Consider the following 15,209-nt stretch of genomic DNA (forward strand, 5'->3'; position numbering starts at 1 on the left):
TTAACACTTAAAGAAAAATTGAACTGCATTAAAATGAGATATTTAGTTTTGATGGTTTGTATAATTTACGGATAATTCTGAGAGTAAAGACAGTTGTAGCCGGGCGGTGGTGGCGCACGCCTTTAATCCCAGCACTCGGGAGGCAGAGGCAGGCGGATCTCTGAGTTCGAGGGCAGCCTGGTCTACAAGAGCTAGTTCCAGGACAGGAACCAAAAGCTACGGAGAAACCCTGTCTCGAAAAATCAAAAAAAAAAAAAAAAAAAAAGACAGTTGTTAGTCTGTTTAGGTTGGAGCTCATGGCTAACCTGATTTTTAACAGATGAAGTGGTTTTCTTTATTTGTAAGGTTTTGGTGTTGATCATAAACTAGTTTTGTTTGAATTTATTAAGGACTTAACAGAATGAAACATTAATGTAAGGTTCCTTTATTATCACCCTCCTTTACAGACCTGACCAGCCCCGAATAACCAAAGATGTGATTTGTTTCCATGCAGAAGATTTCTTAGAAGTGGTTCAACGAATGCAGTTAGATTTACACGAACCTCCACTGTCCCAGGTAAAACCAAAACTTAAAATAATCATCATTTTCACTTAGATTTTGTTGTTAGATTTACACGAACCTCCACTGTCCCAGGTAAAACCAAAACTTAAAATAATCATCATTTTCACTTAGATTTTGTTGTGCAAAAGTCTTACCTGTATTTTTTTTTTCCCAGTGTGTTCAGTGGGTTGATGATGCAAAACTTAATCAGCTGCGGAGAGAAGGCATTCGCTATGCCAGGGTTCAGCTGTACGACAATGACATTTACTTCATTCCCAGGAATGTTGTTCATCAGTTCAAGACAGTCTCTGCTGTGTGCAGTTTGGCGTGGCATGTTCGACTTAAGTTATATCACGCAGAGGAGGACACTTGTCTCAGTGCGGTCACTCACGAAACATGCATGTCATCAGGTCCCAAGTCATCCGCTCTCGAACCTCACACTGGCAACATTCTTTGTGCTGTGAACCAAACCTCACCAGACTCTGTGTTTTCAGACAAACTTCCTTCTAAGTATGAATCACAACAGATTAAACATGAACCTATTGCACCTACACGAACCAAGGAAGACCCTTTGAGAGTTACTATAGCTGAAAAGACTAGAACCCCGAATAGCACGGAAGGCAAGACTGTTAAGATGAAGTTGGATCATGTTCAGTTTTCAGGTTTTCAGATTGACGTGGATTCTAAATTTGAAGACAGTAACAAAGACTTCAGGGAAGAACTGTGTCCTGGAAGTCTCAATGATACAGTTGATACACGGCAACAGAGTTCTGTGCACTCAAATCAAGACAAGGATGATGGCAATTTGTGCTAAATTTGTACATTGTGTTTAAAATTCCTTTTTAAAGATAATTTGTAATAACGATTCTGAAATCTGAAAGCGAGCCTAGGAATTGCTCTCGTTGGTTACAACGTAGTTTATGTAGCTTCGTAACATTCCGCAGTGCCTGTCCGTGACTGAATCCGCGCACTAGGGCCCGCCGCACTGTCGCCATTGCCGGTCACATCAAAGGAGTCTGAGTTTGAGGTTCAGGATGGAGCTGACAAAAATCACATAAATATATTTTTTGTAATATGAGCCAGAATTCTTTTTTGACAATTTAAGGTTTTCCATAGAGCTTATTTATATCTCCTTTTCCTTTCCTGCCAAGTGTGTCAGCACTGTATGTACATAGCTTTCAAGAGTCTTCAGTACGATCCATATTGAAATGTGAGCCACCTAATAAAGGTTCATAACAATGAATGTTTTCTGTTGAGTTTGCAGAAACAACCTGACAATTCATTTTGTTTCATCTATGTCTCTATTAATATATACATGTGGGGGAGGAAATGGAGGAAAATGTATGTGCTCAAATTTAGTAAATATTTTAATTTCCCATATTGTACAAACCTTCAAAGAACCAGGATTCAGTTATGAAAGCATATACATAATATATTGTGTGTTTGTGTGTGTGTACACACATGTGCGTGTATTTTGGGATGTATATATGTATATTGTTTTGCACAATTTCTTAAATTGATGAATATAGAAAATTCCTAGTGCTACTTTCTGGAATACATCTTAAAATATTTATGTTCAACAATAAGAAAATAATTAATAGGGAGTTAGAAGTTGGGAGAAACTAAGTATGTTGATGGTTTTATCCCTTTAGTTAATGAAGTTACGTGGCCAGATTCTTTAGCCCTAGTGTAATCCTCTTTTTCTAGGTGATAGAAATTTTTCTTACTAAAGGGCACCTGTATGTTTAATAATAGCTGAGTAAAAAACTGACATGCACAAAGTTGAATGATGGGCAATTAAAAGGCTTCTTTTACATTTTTCCATGCTACAAAAACAAATTTTTAAACAGAGGCAATGATAGTGACTCAGATGTAACAGCACCGTCAGCTCGTCTTTCTCAGGACCTCTCCCCGGCCGCCAGGCCAGTGTCAGGCATAGCCTCCTAGAGCTCTGGCAGGGCCGCTGTGTATGGTGAGTAGGGAAGTCTGCACAGCCTCGGTCTGCTCCACTTGGAAGTGGGAGGGGGGGGGGATGGAAGGAGCTCTTGCATTGCAAATGTTTTCCTTGTATTATCCTGGGTCCCTGTCTTGACTGACAACTTTCAGCCGGCTTTCCTGCACTGCGCTGCCTTTCGGGAGACTGCCGTTTCCATTCCGTGGGTTCCATTTTCACCGCCCATGCTTTGTATGTGGTGAGGAACTGATGAGAACCAATGTTAGCAACAGTGGGAAGTCTTCTCTTCTGACTTACTAAGAAGATGGGCAGTGAAACCGGACATCTTGGTGGCTTACAGGAACTCAGCTTGTAGTGCGGACATTTCATGGAGTGGAGCAGTTCAAAGTCATGGCAGTGGAAATAAGGGTTTGCTCTCTATGTAACTGGCTGTCTTTCACTGCACTTACTTAAGCCACTTTAAGCTGAATTTAGGGTTCTTCATCATCTTTCTGGGGAACAGATTCTTAGTAAACGAGTGCTAAGACTAGGAAGGGATACTGTTAAGACCTGGATTTTAAATTAGGGGTGATATCTTTACCACGGTGTGTTTGTTCCCAGTCCCCTATAGTAGACACTCTGAGGTCATACTGCAAGGAAACACTGTTAGGTTGTTCCCCAGATAGATGAGCCTACGGTTTTCCCTTAAAGGAGCGCATGTTTCTTATGTAGCCCACAGTCAGTTACCCATAATGTAAAGGTTTAGTTGATTGTCAAATGCATACACCTCTGTGAAGGTGGGGTATGAATAACCAACGTGCTCAAGAGTTCGAGATAAAGCCTTACAGACTTGAATCATGCTTATGCCCCTGGTCTTACGGGTTCCTTTTTAAAAATCCTCTTCAGATGCCATCTGAGAACTTGCTGAACTGAGAACTACCTTTGTTACACACAAATACCTATTTTAATACTGCATATTAGTGGCTTTTTAGTTAGTATACTCTCATTCTCCATGTGAAATAAGATTTTTTTTAATTTCCAATATCTTAGACCAGAACAATAAAGCACTTAAGATGCAGTTTTAATAAGGTCATATGCTATACAGAGTCATTGTTAATATGTTATTAAATGATATATAGACCTTCACTTCAAAACTTAGGTCTCTCTCTCTCTCTCTCTCTCTCTCACACACACACACACACACACACACACACACATTTTCCCCTTCTTTTCTCATTTTATTTATATCCTCTTAGCTAAGTCATATATCCCATACTCAGGTTAGCTCTCAAAAGAATTAAACATTTTTGATATTTAGTTGCAAATTTACATAAAGCCATATATTGATTGTCTGTGTCCCTTACGACAAGACTGCTGACCTTAATGACCAGGTTGGTTTACACAGCACTGTGTATTGTATTATGTATGCATTTCTCTATAAACTTGCTTGAAATAGGCTTCTTTCTGAAATGGGAGGGGTAGGCAATTGAGGAAAAATTTTCTTAGGTTAAATGTTTTAAGAAATTTAATTAATGTACTCAAAATAAGATTTTCTTTTCTAAATTCAGTTCTATGGCAGGTAAGATTTTTTTTTGTAAACAATAAATTAGCATTGTTTGGTAAACTCAGTTTTGGGGGGGCGAAAGGGACAGTTTATTGGTATGTAAAGCACTTATTTACATTTAGGTACAGATTTGTTTTTGGCATTTGAGAGGCTATTTTCCTTGTCTTCCACCTTTCAATAAATAAGATTGATAACCACAGTCTTTTTACCTTTGTTTTGTAATTATTTTCTTAAATTTAACATTTTAGTCTCAGACTCTTTGCAAGTTCCTGTTTCTGTCTTCAGATGGTAAAATTCTGAAAGTGATTCTAACCTGAAAGTCTTCCTTAATCTACCTCAAGGCAGTAATAAACATTACATTGCCCCAAGAGAGGGAACACCGAGGTCATTTTGGATCTTCAGTTAGGTGTGGGTTCTGGAGTGCACAGACCCGAGTATCTCTATTTCAGGACGAGGATGGGATAGGTTGTTAAGTGACATGGTGAACTTTATTTGCTCGGGTGGTAGGAAAAGCTCTTATTCTTTCTCTAGCCTGATTATAACTAGTATAACTAGATATGAAAGCAACATTGAACTGGTTTTAAAACGGATTGCTTATTTAATGAGAACACGATGCTTAATCTGGCTCTGACAGCTTACCTCAGGGAGTGAGTAGGATGGCGGAGGAGCTTTCCAGCCCTTTCTGGTTTGCTGGCTGGTCCGCCTCCCCTTTGTTGAATTCTTGCAGAACTCAGATTGAACACACATGAACCCCAGAGCTACAGTCCCAGGTCTCAGACATTCTTTCAGGCTGGCCTTGCAACCCAGACAGCCTTGAAGGCTTCCCGCCTTATTGTTTAGTTCCTGTAGATTGTTGTGTACTACAGATGGAAATGAAGAATATTAAACATGGTAGCGGGGTGGTGGTGGTGCCACACCCCTAATCCCAGCACTCAGGCAGATCTCTGTGAGTTCAAGGCCAGCCTGGTCTACAGAGCTAGTTCAAGGACAGGCTCCAAAGCTACAGAGAATCCCTGTCTCAACAAACAACAACAAAAAGAATATTAAACACAAAACCTTTCTTTATGAGCAATAAGAGGTTAAATTAAGAGACATATATACTGATTTCTTAAAAAATATTTAACTTTATGTGTATTTGGTATGAAGGTGCCAGATACCCTGGAGCTAGAGTTATAGACAGTTGTGAGCTGCCATGTGGATGCTGGGAATTGAACCCAGGTCCACTGGGAGAGCAGCCAGTGCTCTTGACCGCTGAGCCATCTCTCCAGCCCCTATATATACTGATTTTTGAAAGAGCAAGGCAGTGGGAGGAAGTAATCTTGCATTTCAGGAATGTATCTTTCTAGCTCATCCTAGATGTCATATCTGGTTAAAGGACATGAACGAGCTGATGGACCATGGGCAAGTAGAATCTGTGTTCAGTAGAAACAGAAAGCAAACTGTTAGTTTCTTCTTAAGATAGTACATCTTCCCATGTATGGTCTTCTGCCTGAGTGTGTATCTGTGCCACTCCTGTGTGCAGTGCCCACGGAGGCCAGAAGAGGGCTCTGGATACCCTAGAGTAGTGGTTCTCAGCCTTCCTAATGCTGCAACCCTTTAATACAGTTCTTCATGTTTGACTCCAACCATAAAGTTATTTTTGCTGCCACTTCATAACTTTAATTTTGCTACTGCTATGATTCATAGTGTAAATATCTTTTTTTTTTCTGGTGATCTTAGGTGACCCCTGTGAACGGGTCATTTGATCCTCCCCAAAGGGCTGAGAATCACTGATCTAGGACTAGTTATATAGCCTGTTGTACACGGCCATGTAGTTGCTGGGAACTGAACCCAGGTCCGCTGGGAGAGCAGCCAGTGCTCTTGACCGCCGAGCCATCTCTCCAGCCCGCTTGTACGCTTCTTTACTGTGATTTGCTTACCATTGTGAAAATACAAGAACTTTGTTCCAGAACTACTTGGAGAGTTTGTCCTCTCAGAATTTTCTTGTTGAAATTCTATTTAACTGAGCCACAGTATTATGGGAAACGCCTCGTCCACTGTCTTCTTCAGAAAATTAGCTTTTGCCAATTCTCTTTCTCTTCAGTGAGATTCTGGGGAAGCTGTGTCTTCCTTCCCTCTTCTTCCCTCATTTACTGTGCTTTTTCTTTACTCTTCATTCTTAACCCCTCAGCAGGGATGGGGTTTCGAAAGGGTGCTGTTGCTGCCAGATCCGTCCGTGAGACTTTTGTTTAATCCTGCTGCACTTTTCCTTCCTCTCTCCCTACCTCCTTCCCTTCCTCCCTTCCCCCTTCTTACCCTCCCTCCCTTAAAGCTCTGTGACATCCATTCTTTGGGGAATGGTGGTAGGTTTTGGGTGTTTGGAAGGGTTCATGGGCCTCTCTAAAGAGGGTAGTCACCATGGGCTTTCCTTTAGTCTCCAAGCTCTCTGACTGCAGAACTTTCAGTTGGTCTGGTTTTTCATTTACGTTTTAATTATCACCCCCGTCCCTTACCAACAGACACTGGCGGCCCCTTTCCCCCTCTATTTGGTTATTGGCATTTCTGTCTACAGTGTCATCTCTCGGGAAATCGTTTCTTTCCCTGCACCTGATGAGAGAGCGGCACAAATGCCACAGTCAGAGCAGACCATAGCGTCACAACTATAGCTGTGGCTGCCCCTGGAAGGTAACACCCGGTACGCCGACTGGTGAAGGGAATGGCGGAACATGACGGATGCTTAGTACATTGCTGGCTTCCTTCAGAAGCCCTGCTAGAGCTTTGGGCCGAGGTAAACGTGTGGCCCGTCACAGACTGCCCGCTGACCACAGATGCAGGCAGTGATGGGAAACAGGAAATGGGAAGATAGCGCTACCGGCCTAGTGTTGGATGGAGAGCACTTGCTACCCGCTGGGGATTCTCCCCATCCACACTGCTCACACTCTTGTTTGTAAGAGACCCTGCCAACATTTACCTCATGTTTAGCTTTACCATTCTGAGTTGCTGCTCCTCTCTGTCCTGCCCTCATAGACACTAATTTTGTGCTTATTCTGAGAACAGCAAATCATTAAATTCTTCTGGTAGTTTGTAAATGCTAAAGGATCGATCATTTCACTCAACAAAGACAAATATCCATTTTCCTTTATGGCTCAGGGACGTGCCTGCCCTTCTATGGATGGAAATGATTATGTACTTTGCTTTCCCTCTCAGCTCTGCTTATTAATTTTAATTCTCATCTGCTGAACTGCAGAAAAGCAAAGTAGAAAACAGGCCAAATTTCTGAGGCCAGTAAAACTTGTAAGAATCTTAAACCTTTTCACGGTGTCAACTTTCTGACTCTAATCTGACCTTGTCACCTAGAAAAGTGTCAGCATAGTTTGTAGCTGCGACCCTGTGTGCTGCAGGCCAGACATGCTCCTATCTAATCTGAGCACAGATCTGTCCTTGGTCCTGGAGAACTCTCCAGGAGTGGGCTGTTGTTTGTAGAGCTAGCTGGGGGAAAGATGTTCATAGATCACGACTTCCATTTCATGAAGATGTCTGCTCATAACTGTTCTTATTGAGAAATACCCTTTTGCTTAGACTGAAAAAGTGCTGTCTATAAGTTACATATCTATCATAACTCAGAGAACAGTGGCCTCAGCAGGAGCCTGCTTGTTACTTGAGGCAGTGATTATGCATCTTATAAAAAGGAACCCAGAAGGCGTTTTTTCTGTAATACTATGTATTTCCCACCAACAAGCATCTTTTTTTTTGGGGGGGGGGGTGTTTTTGAGACAGGGTTTCCCTGTAGTTTTAGAGCCTGTCCTGGAACTTGCTCTACAGAACAGGCTGGCCTGGAACTCACAGAGATCCACCTGTCTCTGCCTCCATCAACGCCCAGCTGCAGTTTCTTTTAATGTTTCTCATGAGCCAATGTTGAGATATTATTAATGCACACATTAATCATTTCCTCTGCTGCCTTAGGTGTGTCACACAAGACAAAGGCTGCAAACTGAGAACCTGCCAGAGGCTATTAAGCTTGTTTTATCCTCACGAATGAGCAGGTTGGTTACTGTTGTCTTCTGCATATAATTCTTACTCATGTCTTTTCCTTTCTTGTTACAGTTGTTCTGGGAAGGAATAACTATCACACTTTGACCCTAGGAGAACTTATCATTAAGGCCAATTGCTTGAAGCAGGGTGGTGGCGGCGGCAATGCCTTTAATCCCCTGCACTCAGGAGGCAGAAGCAGGTGGATCTCTGAATTTGAGGCCAGGGTGGCCTACATAGTGAGTTCCAGGACAGCCACGGTTACAGAGAGAGCAGCCAGGGATACACAGAGAAACCCTGTCTAGAAAAGAGAGGTGGGGGGGGGCAATTGCCTGAACAATTTTATCTGAACTAAGTGATTCTCCAGCTTGTTTATTACAATGGGAATTTTATTTGAATTAATGATCTGCTCCAAAGGCCTGTTTGGATTTGTCTGACCAAGCCTAAATCCTCACTTCCAAATACTGCTTTTATGACTCCTACATTTAGATACTCAAAAATAACACTCCGTGGCCAGTTAACTGACAGGAAGATATTTGCAACCAGATGTTTTTTTGGTTAGCTTTTTAATTTCAAAAGCCTAATGTAATTGAAGCCGTCTTTGTGGTGTGTGGCTGCTTTTATTATCTCTATTTACAAGGAAGAAATGTATTAAAATAATCTTTGGGGGCCCTGGAAGATAGCTTACTGCTGAAGAGTGAAGACCCCAGTTTGGATACCCAGCACTCAAGCAAAAGCTACACGTTTGGGCGGTGGAGTAGCAAGCAGGTTCCGGACTCGGGACTACTAGCTGGTAGTCTAGCCAATCGGCAAACTACGGAGGACAGCAGGTGTTGCCCTCTGTCTTCCATACACACGCATGGATGCCTGCTCACACCAGTAGCCACCTGCACAGAAATTCTGTATTAGCAGTGAGACAGAGGGCCTCTAGCCAGAGCTTTCCTCAAATTCAAAATTCTGCTCCTCCACCAGAGTGCTGGAATTATGGGATGCATCATCTCACTGTCTGCCTATGGTAGATCCTTTAAAACCACCAAAATGGCCACTTTAGACGCTGACAGAGCTAAAAGTGACAACTAGGACAAAATCAGTCTCTTGAGGCTAGAGAGGGCGAGTGGTTAGCAGCTCACACTGCTCTTGCAGAGACTGAGGCGGATCCCGTCACCCGAGCCAAGCATCTAACTGCAGCTCCAGGCAGTCTCGACCCGCTGGCTTCTGCAAGCACGTGCACACACATACACAAAATCCTAAAAAAAAAAACCTCCCCAAAAAACCTTTTCTCCCCCCTCTCCGAGACAGGGTTTCTCTGTGGCTTTGGAACCTGTCCTGGAACTAGCTCTTGTAGACCAGGCTGGCCTCGAACTCACAGAGATTCACCTGCCTCTGCCTCCCGAGTGCTGGGATTAAAGGGGTGTGCCACCACCGCCTGGCTAATTCTAAAAAAAAAAAAAAAACCTTAAAAGCACTTACAAGTTCAGCAGTTACGAGCACTTCCAGTACTTCCCGAGAGAGACTGGGGGGTTGATCCCTTGCCCTCCCCCCCCCCCCCCCCATGGTCTTACAACCATCTGCAGCTCCAGTTCTGGGGACCGTGCTCTCTCTCTGGTCTCACGTGAACTCATCCAAGATGCCCGGCATTCCCATGAAGGTAAAACAAGAATTTTATCTCCAAGTTTTGAAATGCTTCACCTCTAAACTTGAGACATATGGGTACCTGGACTTTGGCATTGGTTAAGTTTGCTGTTGTGGCAGCCGCATAGAATATCTCAAACCTGAACACTTCAGTCAGGCTCTGTCTGAGACTCCCAGGACAAAGAGGCAGAGCTGGCTCCGATGACGTAAATAGGCTCATCCTAGGCCGTAGGAAGAACTCAACGTGAGCGTACCCCACTTGGAAATGCCAAACTAAGGTTCTTTCTGAGTTGGACATGAGGTTGCATCCCTAGAATATTTTCATAACCAAGTTCTTCCCTCATAGTCTAGAAGCACACATATACACCTGGTCTACACAGAGCACCGTCCAGCAAACTCACACAGAGTTCACAACTGAAGGCTTTACATTCACTTCACGTCCTGACCACACACAGGTGAGAGGCACAGAAAAATAAGGTCAGAAACAAGCTTTATTTACACAGGGATAACAAAGATATCAGTAACTCAAATACTGAATAATTCAGCTTTGGGTTGGCTACAAGTTCCTGCCTCCACAACCCTGTTCATGGCAGCTTAGAACTACACTTGGTACTTGCCATCAGGTCTCCGGTGTTCTGGAAGTCAGTCTCTCACAAAGAAGACGTTATATCCAAGTTCTGTCAGAGCGCCAGCCAGCAAGGCCCACAGCGGGATGAAGACATAGGAGAGGTTCATGGTAGTGAACTGTTCCAGCCTCGCGCAGAGTGCCAGGCAGAAGGCCAGCTTGAGTAACATGGCGACGAGGTACCAGGCTTTCTTTTTGATATTGTGTGACCCATGCCGGGGGTCAAAGCCAGACTTACAGCGTCCAGCCATTTTCACGATCAGCATGACGAGAAGGATAGTGTCAAATACCCAGACTGGAATAAATATGAGGAACCAGTTCCAAGGGGCCTTCTCATCCAGTTTTAACACCAACATGATCAGGAAGAGTAACGTGAAAAGCCAGGTGAGGAGTACTCTCTGAGCCAAGGACATTCTCATTTACACAGTTTCAAGAGGATGTTTCAGGGCTGAGGTAAGGGAGATACACCCTAGAAAAGAAAAAAGCTCAGGGTGTGACAGCAGAAATCACTTCTATTCCTAGAAAAGTTGGCTGCTTCCTACTTCCCAGTCTTTCTAATTTAGAAAACACTGTCCTGTAGCAACAACCACCATTTCTGTATGCATGCAAGTATGCATATACATGTATATTAAAAACATTCTGTCCTGAATTATGTGTATGTGTGTGTGTATACATGCAAGTGCAGGTGCCCTCGGGCTAGAGGTGGCAGATTCCCCTGGGACTGCAATCCTCCCTCTAGTAGCCTGCAGCTCTCCGCAGGAGCAGCCTGTTCCTGGCTGCAGAGCTGTTTTCCCAGCCATTGCTATCTCTTCCAGTCCATCACTGTAGTGCTAAGATTTTTAGTGTAGACACTGGGTATGAACCTATTCAAGAGCAGTTGGTTTCTTCTCAGCGCTACCCCGCAAGTCCATGCTGTGACTATTGCAACTCAGCGATGATCTTAAGCTCTCTGCACACTTGCAAACCTATAGGTTTGCATTTAATTTCAAGAGGTGCTAACACTGAGCACCTGAGGTCACAGCAGTGGACCAGGCAATGCGGTTTGTAAGGGTGAAATGGCTAATATAAACTCAATGCATGAAGACTGCAAAGTTGCTACTGGGCTAAGTAACGCAGAAGGCATCGATAATCATTGTTTCCTACATTTGTAAGTATTTTCTTGCTAAACAGACCACTTAAAAAACTAGATATTTTGTCATTACTTCATGTCTAATTATCCTATGACAAGGATCTTTTACATCACTATTCTCTCTGAATCTACTCTAAAATACTTATTAAAAAAAAATTCAAGTCTACGTATGTCTGTATGTGTATGCCACCTGTGCAAACGCCCTTAGAGAAGAAGAAAACGTCAACTCCTAAGACTTTTTCTGAATGTGAGCATGAGCTGGCACCCCTGGTGGTGTCCCCGGCGTGAGAGGTACAGGTAGTCCTGAACAAGCTAGTGTGGGTCCTGGGAACTGAACTCAGGTGTCCCGCGCTACCGTCTCGCCAGCAAGAACGATGCGGCACATTCAGGATCCTTCTGCAGAAAAGCTTTATGCGTCTTGAGAGGGAGAGCATAAGCTTACGGAGCGAAGACCTCAAGGGTCAAAAACCCGGCCCTTATATAGCTTAACAGTCCTCGCCTCGGACGAGTCAAACTCTGACTGGCTGCAGCCTGTCAAACCCTATGACGCCACGGGAGAGGCAGAGAGCAAGGGATGGAAAGTTACTATGTGCATGCGCACTGGCTTGACAAGGTAAACTGTCATTTACCATGCACATGAGCACTGGCTTGATTACAGTGGTGGTGCTGATGGTCAGCGTCATCTTGCAATGGAGTATGTGGGAATGGCTCCTCACACTTAGGTCCTCTGGAAAAGCAGTAGCTTTATAAACCATCACCATCTCTCCATGACCCTTCCTTTTGTTCACAATTTAAGACTTACTGTTACTCTAGGATATATCCTCAAATCTGGAAGGCCTAGGATCCACTTCTTGCCAGAATATCTTCAATTTCTCTTATTTTTTTCAATGCTAACATCCCTAAACTCATTCTTAAAACCTCCATTCTCAACTGGGACGGCATTAACTTATATCTTAGCTTACGGTATAAATAAGGTCTTACATGTAATTTTCACGTATGGATTTACAGACCATTAAGACGAAGGGTAGATACAACGGGAACTCAGAAGCCAAACCACATGCAGCTGAGTAAGGACTTAGGCAGGAAGGGATGGAAACAGCTGAGAAACATAAGTCCTTTAGCTATGTGGGGAAGGAAATGAAACACAGGACTTGAGACTGGGAGAGGACTAAGTGGAAGTACTTAGTCCTCTCTCCACTAAAGGTCCTGGAGACAGAACTTAGGTCATCAGCCTCGGTGGTAAATGCATTTACCTGCTAAACCATCTTGCCAGCCCAAGAAAAAACACTTAGGAATGTAGACTCCATGATAAAGCCCAGGGGAAAATAAGCCCCTGAAAAAGGACACACTGAAGATGAACAGACTAGAGAGAAATAGACAGATCAGAAACCAAAGAGGCAAACAAAGGAATGGGTGCTAGAGAAGATGCAGGGAAACAGGAAGAGCTGCAGAACTGGAGAGAGGGAGCAGTGTGCTTAATTGTGCTGATGTACTCTGTACATCTTGTATAGCGATGTGCTCTGCTCAAGGGTGGCAATCTTCAGCAAGTGCACATCCTTTATGGTTCGGCAGTTAGCTGTGGATGTCCTCGTGCCTTCTCAGACCCATCCATTTGCATTCGCTTGGGTTGTAAATGCTTTGGACTGCGGTATTTCGGCTTTTAGGCAGGCTTTCTTTTTTGAGACAGAGTCTCAGTATGTAGCTCTGGCTTGCCTAGAACTTTGCTACTACAGACCAGGCTGGCCTTGAACTCAAAGAGCTACCTGACTTTGGGTTAAAGGCATGGGGGTGTAAAGGAACTGCTCATACAGGGCTCAGTTCTGGAAAGCAGTTTTCTTTACTGGTCCTTCCTTGCTGGAAGCCTTATACAGTGGAGTGGGATGGTTTTAGAAGCAGAGGTGGAGGTGTGTGTAGGCTATTTAATTAACTACATATGTTTTTAATCCAGTGAATGTTTGCTCAGTCCCAACCTCTGATTTGGTCAATTTTAAGAGCCTTTACGAATATTTGTGATCACATGTCCCTTTACTGTAACTTTTCTGTATGCCACAGGATATGAACTTCTTTTTTTTTTTCTTCCCTCAGAACAAGTACCAAGTTGTCTGCAATGACCACAGGCACTTTAGGACAAGACACGGAAGAATGCAAGGGCTTAAGCCTGTTGTGGTTATAAGTTTCTAATTGTGGGGCAAAACAAAACTCGATTGCAGGAAAACACTCTCAACAAGGAAAACAGCCTTACTGATATTCAACTGACATTTAAAGGATTGCATAGGCTGAACTACAATGGTGATACAGATTCCAGTTTTACAAAAACGTCTTAATCGGGGTAAAGAGTTTATTTAGCTTTTACCACCACTCTCTCTCCAAGGGACGGTCAAAGGTGTACTCCAAGGCTGAGATTTACTCAATAGATATTTCCCACTCGAGGTGGTTATTTCTGGTACGCAGGAGGTAGGGTTTTTGCTCATGATTCCGGATCCACTGTGCAAACCTCCAGTTTTCGTTTTGTTTTCTCCACATGGAGATCTACAGGTCTCTTATCCTTTCATCTGCATCTAGCGATCAGTTGTGTGCAGCAGATCGGTCCAAGGTCCATCCCTCACCATTCGATTTCCCTTCTCCCGCTACTGTCAACACTCTCCCAAATGAACTCTCCGTACCCAAAGGCAGCTCCGTTTCGTAAGATCACCATTTCCGCTACAAACCCAGTGTCCTCCCAGCTGACAACCTGGCTGATTTTAGGGCGCATCAGCACTGGAACGTTAAGGGTGCTGCTTAACTATCCCGGTCTTCGGTAGGCAAACGCCCACGGTGGTATCGTGGGGCCGCCCTTACTCTCCCAAACCTATGCTGGAATTGAATGCGGTTTGTGCGAGATGTACCCGGTAGTCGACGAGCCGCGGCGTGATGGGCTGAGGGTCACCCGAGCACCGGGCAGCTCGGGCGGGTACCGAACGGGCAAGGGTCGAGCTCCCGACTCACCTGGCAGAGCGGCCGGCGGGCGAGCCGAGAGGACGGCGAAGGTCGGGAAGTCCGCCAGTTTGGGTCCTCGTCCTCTTCCACCCTGGTCCCCCCCATGAAAGCCTCAGCCGCTCACATAATTAAGAGAAGGTAGAGTTCCGCCTCTCCGAACCGCCTCAGCGGAGGCCCTGAGCAAGCTAGGGCCCCGCCCACATCCGGGGCCGTTCCCGCCGCCCTCGGCCTATGCCGAAGCACGGAGCAGACGCTGGCCGCCTCTCTTCGGTACCTCCCCACCGGTCATTGGTCCATTTAGCCGCCAGTAACTGACCGCCTTCCCTTGAGCCCGCCTCCTAGTCCTATTGGTTACGAGAGCTGCCAGTCTAGGCGTCGGCCCCGCCCCGCTCGCCCGGCCCCAGCGACCCGGGGACTGAAGCGCAGACTCCGTGGCGAGCCGAGGGGCGGAGCGTCCTGGGGGGCGGAGTCGGGCGGGCGGCGCAGACTCCGTGGCCAGCCGGGGGAGCGGGGCGGGGCGTCCCGGGGGGGCGGGGCAAGGGGCGGGTGGCGCAGACTCCGTGGCGGGTCGAGGGGCGGGGCGTCCCGGGGGCGGAGCGCGGGGCGGGCAGCGCGAGGGTGGGGGCGGCGCGCCGCCGGCGGCGGGGCTGTAGCTCTACGGGCTCCGGCGGCGGCGCTCTCCTCGGCGTGTCCGCGCGTCTCCCAGCCGCTTCCCAGCGGCGCAGGCGGCTACGGTAAGCGCCGCGGCTCCGTGCTCGGCTGGCCGCGTGGAGGGCTTCGGGGTCACACGGGATCCCGGGGC

The 15,209-nt window shown here is 45.3% G+C and overlaps 3 protein-coding genes across 5 annotated transcripts in view; 2 read left to right on the plus strand and 1 right to left on the minus strand.

The window, feature by feature from the left end:
* The window catches only part of LOC121458766 (lysine-specific demethylase RSBN1L-like), a 52,912-nt gene extending 48,676 nt beyond the window's left edge, over window positions 1–4,236 (plus strand). The window contains exons 7-8 of the mRNA XM_041668129.1: window positions 447–555; window positions 716–4,236. Coding sequence (XP_041524063.1) covers window positions 447–555; window positions 716–1,354 — 748 coding nt within the window. The 3' untranslated portion in view covers window positions 1,355–4,236. The remainder of the gene's footprint in view (window positions 1–446; window positions 556–715) is intronic.
* A 5,914-nt stretch (window positions 4,237–10,150) lies between these two features.
* LOC121459016 (transmembrane protein 60) lies at window positions 10,151–14,589 on the minus strand. Its single transcript, XM_041668486.1, has 2 exons — window positions 14,417–14,589; window positions 10,151–10,771 (listed from the first exon to the last, which is right to left on the minus strand). The coding sequence occupies exon 2, from the start codon at window positions 10,719–10,721 to the stop codon at window positions 10,320–10,322; it is 402 nt and encodes a 133-aa protein (XP_041524420.1). The 5' UTR covers window positions 10,722–10,771; window positions 14,417–14,589; the 3' UTR covers window positions 10,151–10,319.
* A 461-nt stretch (window positions 14,590–15,050) lies between these two features.
* The window catches only part of LOC121459036 (protein PHTF2), a 91,838-nt gene continuing 91,679 nt past the window's right edge, over window positions 15,051–15,209 (plus strand). For 2 of the 3 annotated variants that reach the window (XM_041668527.1, XM_041668531.1), the window contains exon 1: window positions 15,051–15,141. The gene's annotated coding sequence lies outside the window, so the exon portion shown is untranslated. The remainder of the gene's footprint in view (window positions 15,142–15,209) is intronic. The other variant, XM_041668528.1, reaches the window with a different exon arrangement.

Source organism: Microtus oregoni, unplaced genomic scaffold (assembly GCF_018167655.1).
Source record: "Microtus oregoni isolate MIOR12 unplaced genomic scaffold, Mior012 000018F_ref0000195, whole genome shotgun sequence".
In the NCBI taxonomy this organism is placed as follows: domain Eukaryota; kingdom Metazoa; phylum Chordata; class Mammalia; order Rodentia; family Cricetidae; genus Microtus; species Microtus oregoni.

Coding starts and splice junctions, on each gene's coding strand:
- LOC121459016 (XM_041668486.1), bottom strand. CDS start 10,721: ATGAGAATGTCCTTGGCTCAGAGAGTACTCCTCACCTGGCTTTTCACG.